This window comes from Geotrypetes seraphini, chromosome 3 (assembly GCF_902459505.1).
Source record: "Geotrypetes seraphini chromosome 3, aGeoSer1.1, whole genome shotgun sequence".
Taxonomy (NCBI): domain Eukaryota; kingdom Metazoa; phylum Chordata; class Amphibia; order Gymnophiona; family Dermophiidae; genus Geotrypetes; species Geotrypetes seraphini.
This window is the reverse complement of record NC_047086.1, coordinates 295,210,310-295,227,658: the sequence shown is the minus strand read 5'-3', so window position 1 is coordinate 295,227,658 and position 17,349 is coordinate 295,210,310. Positions and strand designations below refer to the sequence as shown.

The 17,349-nt window shown below is 42.8% G+C and overlaps 1 protein-coding gene across 1 annotated transcript in view; it reads right to left on the bottom strand.

Annotated features, from left to right (window-relative positions):
* Positions 1-17,349, bottom strand: part of RYR2 (ryanodine receptor 2) — a 1,389,277-nt gene that overhangs the window by 189,191 nt on the left and 1,182,737 nt on the right. Inside the window, 1 exon segment of the mRNA XM_033937646.1 lies at positions 11,421-11,549. Within this exon segment, the coding sequence (XP_033793537.1) occupies positions 11,421-11,549 (129 nt within the window).

Here is a 17,349-nt window from a genome sequence, read left to right as displayed (position 1 = left end):
AGGATCCATTGACTAATATTTCCATGAGACTCCTTATTACCATTTTTGTTTTGTATAGCATTGAACCCTATGAGTATACTTCTTAACTCTCTGGGTTCTGGATTTAGCCTTAATCCTAGAACTGACAAAGATCCAGAGGTAACATCACACCTGCTGTTTGTAGATGACTTGAAGCTCTACGGTTCCAATGATCAACATTTGGCTGAACAACTCCATTTAGTAAAATCTTTTTCAAATGGCTCAGGATGACTTTTGACCTGGATAAATGTGCTAAGGTGCATTGCTAGGAATAAAATTGAGTAAAACTAAAAACATCTCTTTGACCACTGACTTTGACATTAAGGAACTTGAACAAGAAGGGTTATATAAATATCTAAGAGTAAAGCAAGGAACAACAGCCTAAAATAAAATACTGAGAGGAAAAAACCAGGAAAGAATATTACACGAAGGTAAAACTGATACTGACGTGTGCTTTAACATTGAAGAATAAGATACAGGCCTTCAACCAGCTTGCAATTTCTGTACTCATCTATACCTTTGTAATTGTGGCTTGGCCTTTTAAATATCTTGAAAAATTGAATGTTCAAATAAGAAAATTCATCCATGCATAGGATAGTTTGTAAGAAACAGTATATGCCAAGGCTGTAGATTCCTACATCTGAAGGAGTGATGGGCCTCCTAGAACAGATTATACATATAGAGCTACCATCATAGGCCTCCAGGGCTATTTAACATCATCAACAGATCCAAACACGCAAAAGTGCTATAGGATGAAAGCAAGCATGCATGCAGAGTCTAGTTCCACTATTAATCTTGGGCAAGCATTCCGGTGAAAAGCAATAAATGAGGATCCAGCTGTAAGTACAGGAAAGGAACAAACAGAATATACAATGCAGGAGAAAAAAACCTCTTTAAAGAAGTTGATCAGAAAATAAGGAAAAACAAGTGGCAGTAGAAAATAGAAAGTATTACTCCAGGAAACTGAAACTTAAGGATGGGAGATTGATAGTTTTGGATCAGTACAGCGGATTACAAACAAGATGATTCACAGCGAGTATAGAAAATATCCCTGTAAAAAAATCAACATTTATAGATTCTGTAAGAGAGAGCTGGAGACAATTATTCATCTTGTGGCTGGCTGCCAAGTGATGATGGCAGAAACGTTTTACACAGAAAGACACAACAAGGTGGAATGTCTCATTGATTGAAAACTCTATAAACATTATAACATCACTTTGACAGAAAAGCATTCAGACCACGACCCTAAGGTTATGATCACTTGGGACATCACATCTGACAGATAAAATGCTAGATGCAAGAAAACAAAAGAGAAAAACACCATAACAACATTAATCACAGAGGTATCAGTCACAATTGATTACTCAATAAATTGCATTGAGGGAAAGAAGATCGTCAAGGACCAAGAAATGTAGTCTGAGACCAAGAAAATGTGACAGAAAGATACAAAAATATTTCTCATCATTTTGAGTGCCACGGGCTTGATCAAAAAAGAATTTTCAAACACACCTGGGTAAGTTGCTTATACATGCTACATTTTATGGATTCCAGAGGGAAGCTCTCTTTGGGACTGAGATCATACTCCACGTGTCCTAGCTAAGGTGTTAGTTTTGCGCATACCATGACAGGAATGAACCTAACTCATTTGAATAAATCACCCCTAGACACCAGGGATAGCTCAAAGGTCTCTTCAGAGGGGCTGTCTGCTTTGAAGGATTTAGAGGAGATGGGATATCTGTTGGAGAGGTGCTAGTGGAGAATTAAGGATGGGTAAAAGAGTGAAATTTCCACTGGTCCCTTTAAGATGGTCTACAGAAGTTAAATGCAAGCCGTGTTATTAAATTTAACTTATTATGAAGTGTGTTGCAAGCAATTGCATAGTTTGCATTTCATTATTAAATTGTTTAATTGCAGAACTCCTGCGCTAATCTCCTATTACACATTAGTAGCTATCCTTTTAAGTTGGAGGTTTTTCAACAGCACAAAGTGCCAGTAAGGAGAAAACATACTGTATATAGTAGCAATGTGAGTGAGAATGCTTCTTTCCTCTTAACTATTTTACATTGGTGACTTCTACCCATTGCATACATAGTTTCCAGACTCCCCCCACCCCACCCCCATTCTTGATTGTAGGTTCAGTGTTTTATAGCACTTTGAACCACTTTATCTTACTATATTTTGTATATAATTATTTAAATACTGAAAAAGAAATTAAGCATGGATTGAGAGGATTATATAGATTTTATGTTTGAGCCATCTTTGACAAAATGCATATGAACATCTTTTTTTCCGTTTCTTTTTGAGCCTACAGATAAAAATGACCTGTGCCCACTTCCTTTTCCACAGTTTTATTGATGATATAACAAGGACAGCTAGTCTAGTAACCAAGTCCTCTTAAATCTACATACCTACATATATCTTCAAATATAAATGGAAAAGTAGGAAGTCTGCAAATCCATCCAAGGATGTCAGGGCTTTACTGGGTAGTCCATCCATTAAATTAGTAGTGGTCTCTAGTGCTGCCCGATTCAGGAAAAAAAAATTCGATTCGATTCGATTCAGCCTATTGAATCAAATTTTCGATTCGATTTGATTTTCCTGCCCAATTGGGTGTTTTTTAAAAACATCCTGGTGGGTTTATTTTATAGCCTCTTCACCCCTTTTATAGCCTCTTCAACCCCTTTGCCTTCTCCTAACCATACTGGCGCCGTGGTGTAAACAAACAAAAAAAGACTTCCTCTCTCTGTTAAATCCGAGCTCACGTTTGCAGTCTAACACCAGCTCTGGCAGGATACACGTTTCAAATCTGACCTATTGTAATCACAAAACAGAAATTAAAATTAGTTTTTCTACCTTTTGTTGTCTGGTCATTATTTAAATCTTGTTGGTCCCAGGCTCTGGCTGTCTTCTGATAACTTGCTTGCCAGGGTCTCCTTCTTTCTCTGTGCTAACCATCCATCTTCCATCTCTGTCCTCCCCTTCCGTTCCCCTTCCCCTTCCTGGAGGTCTGGCATCTTTTCTTTTTTTTGTCTCCATCCACAGATCCACCTTTCCTCAACTATCCTTTTATCCAGCATCTCTCCCTCCTTCCCCACCACCCCAGGGTCCACCATTTCTCCCTTTCTGTTCCTTTCATCCCTAAATCCCATTGTCCACCATCTCTCTCCCTTTCCTCTGTTTTAGACCCATTATTTCTTCCCCCCCCCAAAGTCCAGCATATGCATGTCACTTTGACCCCCCGCTTCTCTCCCTCTCTCCATGTATTTCTACACCAGGGTCCCCTCCCCTGAATGTCTGCATCCCCCTGAAGGCCTACACCCCACCCCTGAAGGCCTGCATGTCCCCCCCCTGAAGGTCTGCATGCCCTCCTGAAGGCCTACACCCCACCCCTGAAGGCCTGCATGCCCTCCCTGAATGCCTACAGCCCACACCTGAAGTCCTGCCTGTCCCTTCTGAAGGCCTGTATCCCCCTGGAAGGCTGCACCCCCCCCCCCCCGAAGGCCTGTACCCCTCTGGGAAAGCTGCATCCCCCCCGAAGACATGTAACACCTCCCCCCCAAGAAGGACTACACCCCCCTCCCCTCCCCCTGAAAGGCCTGCGTATTCAACTTAACTAAATGCAGCAGCCTGTCCTGCAGAAGATTGCTGGCTCTAGTGATCTTTGTAAGCTGCCATACATTGTCCGAGTTGTCTTCTCTCAGAGAAGGGGTGGGACTGCGGCAGAGAGAAGACAACTTGGACGACGTATGGCAGCTTACAAAGATCGCTAGAGCCAGGGATCTTCTTCTGCAGGGCAGGCTGCTGAATTTAGGTAAATTGCTGCGGGGAAACTGGACATTAGCGGGGAAGCCACTTCCTGACTGACCCTCCCCACTCGCCCTCTAAAGCAGGAGCAGCAGGCCAGCAAGAGGCAGCGCTGCCGCTCCTGCTTTAGGGGCGAGGGGGGAGGGTCAGTCAATGAATTGGGAGGCCGATTTTTTGGCGTGGTAAATCGATTTGAATAGATTCACCCGAAGTGAATCGGTGAATCGATTCGAATCATGAATCGGGCAGCACTAGTGGTCTCTGTCTGATGACTACTGAGGCCCACTTCAGATGGGAGAAAGACCCAAGCAGTGCCAATGGGCATCTCTAATCAGACAATGGTCTTAAGCAGGTCTATACTGAGCTGTTGTTTCACCCGTGTGATTCGCCTATAGTAAGTAAGTACTTAGTTTATTTGATATACCACTTTTCTTAACAAAATAGTAAGATCAAGGCGGTTAACAAATTTAAAATAATAGGCACATTAAAACTTTCCTCTCTGACCCAGTTGGGCTCACAATCTAAACTAAGTGCCTTGGAGAATAGATTAAAGAAAAAAAGAGAAAGAAAAAGAACCCCCAGAGAAAGTATAGGATATAATTATAAGGAACCTGGTATATAAAGAAAAAAAAAATCATAATAGAATAGCAAAATAAATACCGTATTTTTTTGCTCCATAAGACACACTTTTTTCTACCTAAAAGTGGGTGGAAATCTCGGTGTATCTTATGAAGCGAAGGTATAAATTTTGTTACCCCGCCACACCACCTTTTTAAGCCCACCCGCTCGCTGCCACTTTTTTTAAAAACATCCCCCCCTGCCCATCCCTAGTCATTGTCCCCCCTCGTCGTCATCTTCTCTTTAGGCGCAGAGATCAGCAGCGCGGATCCCTACCTTTGACTAGGGAGAGGAAGTCTATGCATGGGGCTGAAGGGACGAGCCCCAGGAGGAGAAGTCCGACGCGCAAAGGGCAGGAGATGGCCATCACCCCAGGGGCCCTTGGTTCTGCTTACGTGCGAGGGCTGCCTCTCTGATCCGCTTCCACTCCTGCCCTCACTCACAGCCCAGGAAAACAAGTGATTGAGTGAGAAGCGCCTCGCTGCTGCTCAACATCCACTGCTGCGCGCCCTTATGTTGACGCACTTTCTCCCTGCACCGCAAGAACCAGGAGGCTTTAGACACACGTGCGTGGAGAAACATTGAGATCTCACATTCAGAAATGCCATGTGCATTCGCCTGGAGCCCTTCTAGGCCTCGCCATTTGTACCGGCTCTAGTACACGAAAAGCGGCTGCCCCTCCGTGCAGAATCACCCTCAAAATAGCAACCATTTGCTTCACTACCTCCCGTAGAACCCCCTTCCTCACATCAGCTGCTCTTAGCTTTCCCTTTCTCCTCCACTGCCAATTCCAGGCTTCCTTCCTATTCATCCAGCTGCCCACTATGCCTGGAAGAAATGACCCGTCAAGGCTGGGAAATGAGGAGCCCCGAAGAGCAAAGGCAGGGAGGAAGAGAAGCTGGCTGGAGCTGCTGGGCAGAATTTGAAAAGGTACTGGGGGAGGGGGGGTTTAACTGGGGCTGGCTGACTGGCTGGCTTGGGGCTGGCTGGTTTGGGGCTGGGGGAAGACTGGCTTGGAGCTGCCTACCATTAGATGTGCCCTGTACCCTGTCCCAGACTACCACTAGACCACCGGAGGGGGGAAAGAGTACAGGGCACACCATTTGGTTCAGAATTTTTTTTTCTTGGTTTTTCCTCCTCTAGAGGTGGGTGTGTCTTATGGTTAGGTGCGTCATATGGAGCGAAAAATACGGTACATACATTACAAGCAATCAAATAGAAAATGAAAAGAAAAAGGTAAAAGAAAAAATTCAGTAAGAATTAAATCAAACAAAACAATCCGAAGCAAAACAGTTGAGGTGGAGAAAAGGCAGGATTCAAAAAGTCCAGCCAGAAACATCAGGATCTCCAAATACAGCACACCAAACACTGGCAAGAAGGGCCCCGGTCAGGGGCAACTGAAGGCAGCAGATGGCGGGATACAGACTCCCAGAGTTAATCCTTGCCCGGCACCAAATGTCAGCCAACTCCTCCAAAATGTGCCACACTCTAAATTGACAGACATCATCATCAGGTCACTCCCCACTGCATCACAGCACCCCACCAGGCACCAACATCTGGGGAGCCGAAGGAGGCGATGAAGGGTGCATCCAGTCAAAAGCATCCAGCTGCACAACATCCAGGCTAGCCCCGCCAACCAAATGCGATCCCTCGACATCACCAGTGGGCCGCAGCACTTGAACTAGGCCCCGGTAGACAGGAGTGCGATCCCAAAAAGACGAGACAGCAGCAGGGGAAAAGTGGCCGAAATCAAGAGGTACTCTCAGCACACTGCACCGCACAGGTCTACCACAGGCAGAGCTCGAAAGCACCAAAGCAGGCCAGTAAGCAAGATCAAATTATTCTGCCATTAACGGCCATGTTCGGGTTGTTTAATCAGAGAGGATAAAAAGACAAATAAGGATCAAAATCAAAACTAGAAGAACAAAACAAAATAAAATAGTATAAACAGAGCAAAAATAAAAAGATTTTATATCTGATTGTTCTGAATGCCAATAGATGTTCTGTTGCCTAAAAGTAACTATAGGAAAGAATAAGGAAATGATGATTAAGTTACACCTTGGATAAGTTTGTAATTTGTTCAGTAACTCTAAACAATAGTGTGTATTTAATTTTTATCTTAGCTCCAGCTCCTTCTTTGCCTCACCACCATCAATGAGAAGAGAGTGGGTGGGAAAGGAATTTGGGCCCTCAAAATCTGCACACTTCTCACATATCATTTGGTAGAGCATTGGTCTTATGGCCCCTTTCCGTTTCCATCTGTATCCATGACATCCTGTTTGCTTGTCTAGATTGGTTTTTTTTCAATGACTTTAAAAAAAAGAGTCAATTTTTTCTATACCGTTCTCCCAAGGAAACTCAGAACAGTTTACATGAATTTATTCAGGTACTCAAGCATTTTCCCTGGCTGCCCCGATGGACTCATACTCTATCTAATGTAACTGGGGCAATGGGGGAATAAGTGACTTGCCCAGGGTCACTAGGAGCAGTGTGAGTTTCAACTCACAACCTCAGGGTACTGAGGCTGTAGCTTTAACCACGGCGCCAAATATTTCCCTTAGATTGTAAAGTCCTTTGAGCAGGGACTGTCTTCTTTGTGACTCTGTACAGCACTGTGTATGCCTGGTAGCTAATAATAATAGTAGTAGTAGATAACTGAAATAGACCATAAGATCTATCTAATATTCTGCTTGTTACAATGCCATAGACTCCAGCTAATCTCTGGTTTCAATTTTATTCCTTTACTAGTCGTTAAGCCCGTTACATTAACGGGTGCTAGAATTTATGTCTGTCTGTATTTTTCTTTCTGCCTCTTTCCTCCCTCCATTTCCCTGTGTAGCGCTGTCTCTGCTTTCTTCCTCAGTCTGCACTCTCAAGCTGTAACATTACTGCTTAGCTTTTTCTCCCTGCAAGCATCTCTGCTCTAGCCCCCTGTCCTTCTGTGACTGTCTGTGTGTCTCTCTCTACTTGTGCACTGTTTGTTTGTTTTTTTCAATCTCTCTTTAGCTCCTGATCCCCTCTCACTGACCCTTGCCGACTGCATGTAATTCCGGTTAGGTTTCCATGGCAACCCTGCTCGCGGGTCTGTTCGGTAGGGCCGTTTTTTCGGGTCTGCCGGCGCCGGGTGGGGAAGAGTCCTGGCTCCTTTTTTGGTTTGGGCGCGTGCAGAGGGGCTCAACAGCGCACAACCACCTTTCCTTCCCTCCCTCCATCAGGTGCAGTGCAGCTCCACCAATGTTAAAAGCAGCCGCATCGAAATCAGAGGCCTGCCACTGCCGTAGCACGTTCCCCTCTGCCTTGGTCCCGCCCCTTCTCTGACATATGGGACCGCGGCAGAGGGAACGTGTTACGGTGGCGGCAGGACTCCAATTTCAAAGCAGCTGCTTTTAACATAGGCGTAGCTGAACTGTACCTGATGGAGGAAGGGAAGGAACGGTGGGGCAAATTTCGTCAACGGCAGTCCTTGTGCGGTTCGAGAGAGGGGGGGGGTGGAGTCGGCGACTTGCAGCTTCGCGTGCCTCCCACCCCCCCTTCCCTCCGGCTCCGCCGCCGATAGTCTCCACCTGCATTGCCCCTGGCGCAGCACTCACCGGCCCGTCGGGCGGGGAACGGAGGAACAGGTTCAGGGCTGCCAGGGGGGGAGGAGTGAGTCCGGCTGAGACTGGCAGGAAGAGGAAGGCGGAGCAGATGAGCCGGCACCGAAAAAAACTTTAAAGAGCCAGCCAGACCGTGAGTGCGAGCTGTTGTAAGTTTGCATGTGCACTCTTGCCGGCCACGGACATACGGATCACGGAAGCACGCGGATTAGAGTGCGCATGCGCCGCCTACGGTTTTATTATATAGATGTCCCTGTGCACTTATCCCAGGCTGTATTGAATTTTGGTAAAAAAAAATTTGTCTTAGAGGCTGCTCCCTGCATCTTTCACCCTCAAGAAATGTTATTTTCCACTCGACACAAACTAGGGGAAAAATACATTTTGAATAGGGCCAACAGGTTGTAAAATATTTTAAATGGTTTAGTCCGTCTTATCCAGGCTATAATTTATAACATAACATGGAAAAGAGACAGCTGAGGGGGAAGATATGATTAAAGCCTACAAAATCCTCAGTGGAATAGAACGGGTACTAGTGGATGGATTTCTCACTCCGTCAAAAATTACAAAGACTAGGGGACACTCGATTAAGTTACAGGGAAATACTTTTAAAACCAATAGGAGGAAATTTTTTTTCACTCAGACAATAGTTAAGCTCTGGAACGTGTTGCCAGAGGATGTGGTAAGAGCGGATAGCATAGCTGGTTTTAAGAAAGGTTTGGGCAAGTTCCTGGAGGAAAAGTCCATAGTCTGTTATTGAGAAAGACATGGGGGAAGCCACTGCTTGCCCTGGATCAGTAGTATGGAATGTTGCTACTCTTTGGGATTCCGAAATCTTGCTTACTCTGAGATAAACTCCTTGGGTTTTGGCCATGTACTAGGCACTTGGATTGGCCACTGTGAGAACAGGCTACTGGGCTTGATGGACCATTGGTCTGACCCAGTAAGGCTATTCTTATGTTCTTATTTTATTTATTTATAATCCCCTACCCTGGGCTCTAACACCGCCACCCAAGAGCTGGGATGAGTGATACAAATGAATTAGTAATAGCAGAACACAATCATACTGTCAATACATCATCCATAATGCAGACATATAAAAACATAGTAAAGCCTCCAAAAGCTTGGTAACTTGAATTCTGTACCATATAGATATTTCTTGCTACATTTGCCAGAAATATTGATTTACTAAGATTACCCCCTCAATCTGGGGGTAATTTTAAAAGATATTTCAGTGAGTGAAACAATGTTGTATGTCCAGAAATTGTCTTCTATAAACTGCCTGGAGGATATGTAGCATGTCTATGGAGACGCGTACCCAAGCTTAAGCATGCCCACAGCCTGCAAAATGCTGTACTACATTTCAATCTATATGATCCAATGCCCCTGCCAAAAGTTATATACAGTAAAACCTTGGTTTGTGAGCATAATTCGTTTCAGAAGCGTGCTTATAATCGAAAGCACTCTTATATCAAAGCGAATTTCACCATAGGAAAAAATGGAAACTCAGACGATTCGTTCCACAACCTCAAAACATTAATACAAAATACTATACGTACTTGTATTGCAAGACCTCGCTCATTTAGAACAATCACTACACTCCTGCAGCATCAGAGAGAGAAGAACCATCGGCTCAGTTGTGATGATGTGACGCGTGTAGACTGTTTGTACTCGTATTGCAAGACCTCGCTTGTATAGAACAGTCATTACACTCTTGCAGCATCAGAGAGAGAAGAACCATCGGCTCAGTTGTGATGATGTGACGCGTGTAGACTGTTTGTACTCGTATTGCAAGACCTCGCTTGTATAGAACAGTCATTACACTCTTGCAGCATCGGAGAGAGAAGAACCATAGTTGTGATGTGTGTATACTGTATGTACTTGTATTGCAAGACATCGCTTGTATATCAAGTTAAAATTTAATAAAATGTTTTGCTTGTCTTGCAAAACACTTGCAAACCAAATGATTTGCAATCCAAGGTTTTATTGTATAGGTAAAACTACTCGAGCTATAAAAACCAGGTTGAACGAACACAAATTGAGAGTCCACACTCAAAAAGAAACAGCTGCTTTGGTATGCTATTGGGCATTAATGCAACACACTCTCCAAGAAATAAAATGGTGTATAATTGATGTGGTTCATGAAGGGTGGGAGGGAGGCAACAACGAAAGAACCCTGAGCCTGAGGAAGCTAAGATGGATTTTTGAACTGAACACTACAGCTCCTCAGGGTTTAAATGAGGAAGTAGAATGGTTAGCGATTGTTGACTAATGTTAGTCTACATATAACTACATTGATCCATGAATGGAGGGCAGTTGTTTCTGCCTAATTTGATAATCTTTTGCAATTCTGATTTTGCGTTAGTACGCTTTTGAAGGTAAAAGACTATGCATTTAAACATTTTAAGCAATGGAGTTTTATAGGAGGTGTCTGCTGTCAGCAGTTTTTCCTGCTGACTCTCTGGGAGCTCGCCCCCGAGGACTGTCTGCCTATTGCTATACAGTCCCTGGGTTTTTTTGTGTGTGCGAGCCCGATGTGATTGAACCAATCAGAGTAGTATAAATTTTTATGACGTCAAGGGATGGGTTGGACAGTTAATGCCGAGCGAGAGAACGCCACGGCCATGTTTAGCAGTACTCTGTATTCAGTGGAAGAACCTTTTAGTCAGGTAAGCTTGGATTAAGTTTAAGTTAGAATATAGAAGGGAAAAGATAAACGATGAAAATTAACTCAACTTTGTTTTGCGGTTGTTTTTAGATTATCACCCCACTCCCTGATGAAAATTAATTTGAAACGGGGCTCATTGGAGTACGAGGTGGTGCTTAGCGATAAGTAAAATTGTTTGACTAGCAATCGCTTAAAGCACAACATTGATATTTATTAACCACAAAGAGACAAAATTATGAATTAAGTAGAAAGTTTAGAAATAAGTTAAGAAAAAATAAAAAAAATCCATATAAAAGAGGGAGGAGAGGCGGTAATAGGGTCCTATGAGGACTGTTACCATTCTAAGTGCTGTTATCAGGATGGCATTCTAAAGTACCCTAGCCTCTCAAATATGAATGTATTGCCAAAATAAAAATCACACACAGGTTATATATATATATATTCTAAAAGTAGCAATTATCTAGTTTTGACTTGATTGGTACTACATTTCAGGCATCTGTCCGGGAGTGTAGACACGATTCTGAATAAGGACACTGATGCGTGATTGACACATGATCGGTGGCCACTTCTTAGGTGGCTGCCGATATCGGCGTCCTGTACAGAACAGGCCCTGTCTACTTTCCTTTATAGAATGTACCTTATCAGGGGTCCCATGAACAACTCTATATACCCCCAAGCATATTCTTCATCTTCAGCAGGTGAGCTTTTTAACAGTTTACCTGAATGTACTCTGTGAGCGTATTGAAGACCTGCTTCGCCACTTTGATCGCTTTGGAGAAATTCCGCTGTCCTTGTTCATCAATAACATCCTTTCCAGAATAATACCAATAGAAATCACTAATTGATTCCTGAAACATGGAGGTTAAAATAGTAAGTTTTATAATCTTGTTTAAACTAATACATACATTATTGAAGTAATTTCTAATTGCTTTACAATCTACTGATGAAGAAAAAAAAATCTAGAAAATAACATAACTATATGGCTTTAAAAGTTCACCTATCCAAATTAGTCTTATTCAGCATCATTATCATCTCAGTTTGATCTATTTTGATATCCATGGCTAGGAAAAGGATCAACACTTAGCGATGATTGCTGCATTATGATTTGATTTGATATAGCCAAATGTGACAATAAGTACCCTGATTATCATCCAGTACCCAGGATTGGCTGGGTGCATGAAAATTTTTTCTTATGTGAGCAACAATTCTAAAAAAAACCCAAAAAACAATTTTCCAGATTTGCATATATTCTTTGTGAGCAACCATGTAAAATCTGTGAGCAACTCTCCTAGAATATATAAGCAATTGCTCACATGCTCCGCTTAGACGGCATATAGGTCCCGGTTAACCTCTGGTATTGGCAGATGTATTCTTGCTGCTCACTCTTTCCTATCTTCCCTCCCAACTTCCCCCACCTGACATCTAAACTGTCCCAACCCCTCATCCCAACTCTGAAACAACCCTCGAGCCTACATTGCTTTTATGTGGTAGTTTAGGGAAAAATAGTCAGGAACCACACCTACTCACTCCTGCCTGGCAGACTTTGCTAATCAAAATGGTTGCTGCAAATTCTAGCTCCAGCTTCGCAGTACATCAAATAACGTGAGTGCTTCAAATACCATAGTACTTGCTGCTAGAGGTCTCGGCAGTCATTTTGAATAGCAGGCTATGCTGAGCATGAGTGAGCAGACATAGCTCTTGCCCTTTTCCCCCTAGACCACCAAGGATCAGTAAGGTAATTTGGGGTGGAGGGTGTTAAGGATAGCTTAGATGGTCTTTGGGAAGAGTGCAGGAAGGAAGATTGGGATGAAAAAGGATTGTGAAAGTCTAGGGGGTGGCAGAGGGGAGCTTAAGGAGGAGGTATGCTGCTCTGGGGATAATAGGGAGGATTGGAAAGGGAAAATCAGGACCTGGGCTAATAATTTTATATTGGGCCTGGTCAACATTCAGCCAGGACCCACATAAGATACGGAATATCAACTGGGACCTACATAATACCCATTGGTTAGCACCAAAAATATTAGCCTTGGATATTCAATGCTGGTGCTGATCATGGCCTGGCACTGAATATTTCGGGCCAATTCAGCTCACAGTGATCAGTGTTTAAAACGCGCTTACTGCCACAAGGCCAGTATGGGTTTAACCAAAACAAAAAGAGAACTGCAGAGTTGATGTACAAAGTACAGGAACTTTATTGGAATAAATCAATTGTAAAAATCCTACCTAGAAAGATTCTCTATTCTCCTACCCCACCAATTCGGCTTCAGACCCAACTTCAGTACCAAATCCCTATTGGCCTCACTAATCTCCAAGGTGCAACAACTCCATTCCTGCAATAAATTTGCTGTTCTTCTACAATTCGACCTCTCCGCAGCTTTTGTCGTCGTCCATCATGATATCCTAACCTTCCAACTCTCCGAAATAGGCATAAACTCCACAGTCCTAGATTGGTTCTCGAAATTCCTACGTTTCCGCTCCTACACCATTAACATAAACGGCACCTCATCCTCCCCCTGGAAGCCGATATGTGGAGTCCCACAAGGCTCACCCCTCTCTCCTATTCTTTTCAACATCTACATGTCCTCTCTGAAACTACTCCACTTATCCCCCCTAGAAACTCTCTACACCTATGCTGACGACATCCTCATCCTCCTCGAGACAGAATCGAACCTCACTAACCTTGCTGAGAACATATCCGCATGTATAATGAACCTCCAATCCTGGGCCCAATCTGTACAAATGAAACTGAATGAATCCAAAACAAAATTACTTTGGCTCGGCCCAATATTAGATCATTTATCCACCTCCATCCCTTTATCTTCCGGCCCCACTCTTCAGCTCGAGTTTTCAAGCAATGTCCTGGGCATCATCATAGACTCCTCTCTCTCCTTCAAAGACCACCTCAACTCCTTGGTAAAAAAATGCTTCTTTAGCCTTCATATGCTGAGGAAAGTGAGATCCTGCTTTCATCATTCTCACTTCGCCGTCCTTGTTCAATCCACCATCCTCTCTAGACTGGATTATTGCAACTCTATCTTTATAAGCCAAACTAAGAAAAACCTCCATAGACTTCAGCTAATTCAGAACGCCGTGGCTAAGCTTATTTTCGCAAAAGGCAAGTTCAACCACGTCTCTCCACTCCTGTCCAAGCTCCACTGGCTTCCAGTACACTCCAGAGTCCTCTTTAAATGTGCCTGCTTAGCCTTCAAGATTCTACACGGCATCCTTCCTCCCGTTATTCCACTCCTTTGGAACTCCTCTAACCCTAACTCCACCAGATCTTCCCAAAAACTGAAACTATCATTCCCTTCTACAAAAGGTATATCCCGTGCAGGAAAACTAGGAACATCCCTCTCCTTTAGAACCACAGAACTCTGTAACAACCTCACATCCCCGCTCAGAAATTCACTCTCCCTCCAATTCTTCCGCAAACACCTGAAAACTTGGCTCTTTTCAAAAATCTAACACCTCCTGCTCTCTCTTGTTCCTTTTCTATAACCCTTCATTGGAGTTCCTTTCTATCCTAACTCTGTAAACCGTGCCGAGCTCTACGCTTGTGGAGATGGCGCGGTATACAAACCTAAGGTTTAGTTTAGTTTAGTTCAATAACGTATTTTTACAAATGCTACAAAAATGCCCAATGTTAGGAAAGATAGATCAAAAGTACGCATCTACATACAGCTTGGTTTTCAACATTTTCTTAAAGCTATAATGGTCTGCACATAATCTTAGTTGCCAGGTAAGCTTGTTCAAATATGATATTCCAGCAATAGAAAACATTTGAAGTTGAGTTACCACATATCTTACATTATCAGCTGTCAGTGCTACCAATTAAACTTGTATGAATATGGTTCTGTCAAGCCCGGGGACAGGAAGTTGTTTGGTCTGGCTTCTTCGGCACACTTGGAGACACTTGTTATCTCTCTGGGGTCACTCTCATTATAGTATGGCTGTTTTACCCCTGGTAGGTAATGTGGACTTTATCAGGTTTTCAAGTTTCAAGTTTATTTAAAATATTTGATATGATCGCAATATCCAAATCCAATATGATTTACAAAAATTAAAAGTGGAAAAAATAAAAAAATCCAACAAACAGAACATTAAAAACAATTATGAAGTAAAAAAGCGAATTGAGAGGGGGGAGGCTAAAAAAAATGGGATTAAATACAATTCCAAAACAAATGAAAAAGGGTGGGTAAGGAGACAAAGGTTGGGGAATGTTACCCGCTTAATTTCTATTTAACAGTGTTCCTTGTTCAGATAAATTCCAGAATGAGGTCATATGATATTAAATGGGTTAGTTAAAGGTGTCCTTAAACAGCCAACTTTTTAGTAGGCCTTTAAACTTATTAAGTAATTTTTCTTCTCTTATATTGGATGGAAGCAAGTTCCAAACTTGAGGAGCTGTAACAGAAAAGATCATATCCCTCCTTGAATAAATGATTTTTAATGAGGGAATTACTAACAGAGATTTTGCTTCTGATCTTAAAAGATTTTACAGGGATGTATGGTATTAGAAATCTTTCTTTAAAATGCTGGGGCTTTGTTTACTAATATTTTAGGCCAGAACAGGATAGGAAGGGACTTTATAGCTTGAGCCAGTTTGTTACTGCAGAGGGTATTCTCTGCTCTTTTTCGGCTTTCCAGGCATCCTGGTCTTTGAGTATGGCCGATCATTTTGCTTATCAGCAATCAATCCACTATTTGGCTTCGTTACCTGTGGGGTCCGTTACCCAGGAATTCCTGAGTAAATTACAGGATTTCTTCACTGATGCCAACTGGGAATGGCTTTTCGTATCTCAATATCACCAAAGACTAGCAGCAGTTGTTGTCCATGTAGGCACGTGACTTGGGCAGGCACTCTCGCTTGGCCACTTTGACCCCTCTGGTTCTAGCAATTCCTCGAGTGATACAGAGTGCAGAACTACAGGAGTGTCAATTCAGAATCATTCATAGGGGATATGTTTCCCAGAAGTAGGCCTTTCATTTCGGGTGTGCCCCTATGCCTAAATGCCTCAAATGTAACAGGACAGATAACTCCCTAGCATATAGTCTATGGTCCTGTCCGAAGGTCGGTGCCTTTTGGCTAGAAATATGTTTGTATCTTCAGTAACTAGTAGGTTATGCCCTCCCTTGTTATTTTGAAAGGATTATTTTTCTTGCTAGGGGTTATTTGGGGGGACATTCTGCTGGGGATAATTTACAACTTAGTAACAGCTATGTCCTGGGGAAGAAATGCATTCTAAATCTGGTACTGGAGAAATAAATTTCACCTCTTAATGGTTTGGGAATCTATGCTGGCCCGTTTCTCTTGAAGCCGGAGTAAGACCTTTTTGTCTGTTTGGTCCTCTTATCTGGACACCCTATCCCCCACTTTAAAAGAGTCAAATTATAAATATACTGCAGAAACCATCGGTTCCACTGTTGCCTTCTATTATTCATTGAGTGAGCTGGGGGGAGGAGGGGGAGGAAGGGTTTGACAGGCTGTGGGGCAATTTTATTCATTGATTCTGGGTTGTAAGAACCAACACCTGGACTCATGTTTTGCCTGTATTGTATCATTTGGGATTTAGTTCAATGTTAATGTAAAACTATTTTGGATCTGTGTACATATGCTTGATTTGTTCGCTTGAATAAATTGTTTAAAAAAAAAAAAACAACTTGTATGAAAATATTTGATGCACTTTAATAAACCGACTCCTTTGTGATTTGGTTGGATAAACTGATCCCTTTAGAAATTTACTGTAAATAAGCTACTAAATTTAGCCTCCTAGTTTCACAGAATGGGAAAAGAGAATTTGGGCTCCTTTTACAACGGCACGCTAGTGTTTTTAGTGCACGCACAACATTAGCGCGCGCTAGCTGAAAAATTACCACCTGCTTAAAAGGAGGTGGTAGTGGCTAGCGCGCGCTAAAACCGCTAGAGCACCTTTGTAAAAGGAGCCCTTAGTAAATTATACTAATTTAGATAACAAAATAGCCTACATTATTCTACACCTTTAAACATTTCTATGCCCCTTTGCTGCAAAAATAAATGGATTGTATATATACAGGGCAGGATTAACCAATAGGCCAAGTAGGCACGTGGCTAGGTCAGGGGGGCCCGATAAAGGAGGGCATCAACATTGTTTTTTCCAAACGGCGACAGGCCCCTCCAGCATCAATCGGCAACCCCCCTCCGATCAGCAAAACGAGCCCCCCCCCCTCGACGGAAAGTAAGACAAGCAAGCAACGTGGGTAAGAAAGGCAACAGGAACTGTAATTGTGCAAACAGAGCTGCTTGCCCAAAGCTTCCCTCTGACGCAGCTTCCTGTTTCCGCCTGGGCGCATGGTGGGGTGGGGTGGGGTGGGGCATGGACCCAGTGTACTTGTGTGCCTAGGGGCTCTCGATGAATTAATCCTGCCCTGTATATATATGTTTTAAAATAGAATCCCTGAGGATTTATCTGCAACTACAAAATAATCAAATGATTTTTACAAAAAAAAACAACAACAACAACCCAAAGTCCATATAAAACATGTTTTTAATTGTGAACTTAATTTATGCTTTATTTGATTTACCACACTTCCTGAGAAGTGTAACAGTTCTTTATGGTTTTTATTTTTATTACTATTGTTGTTGGTATATTTAGATAACAAAAGAGAGTA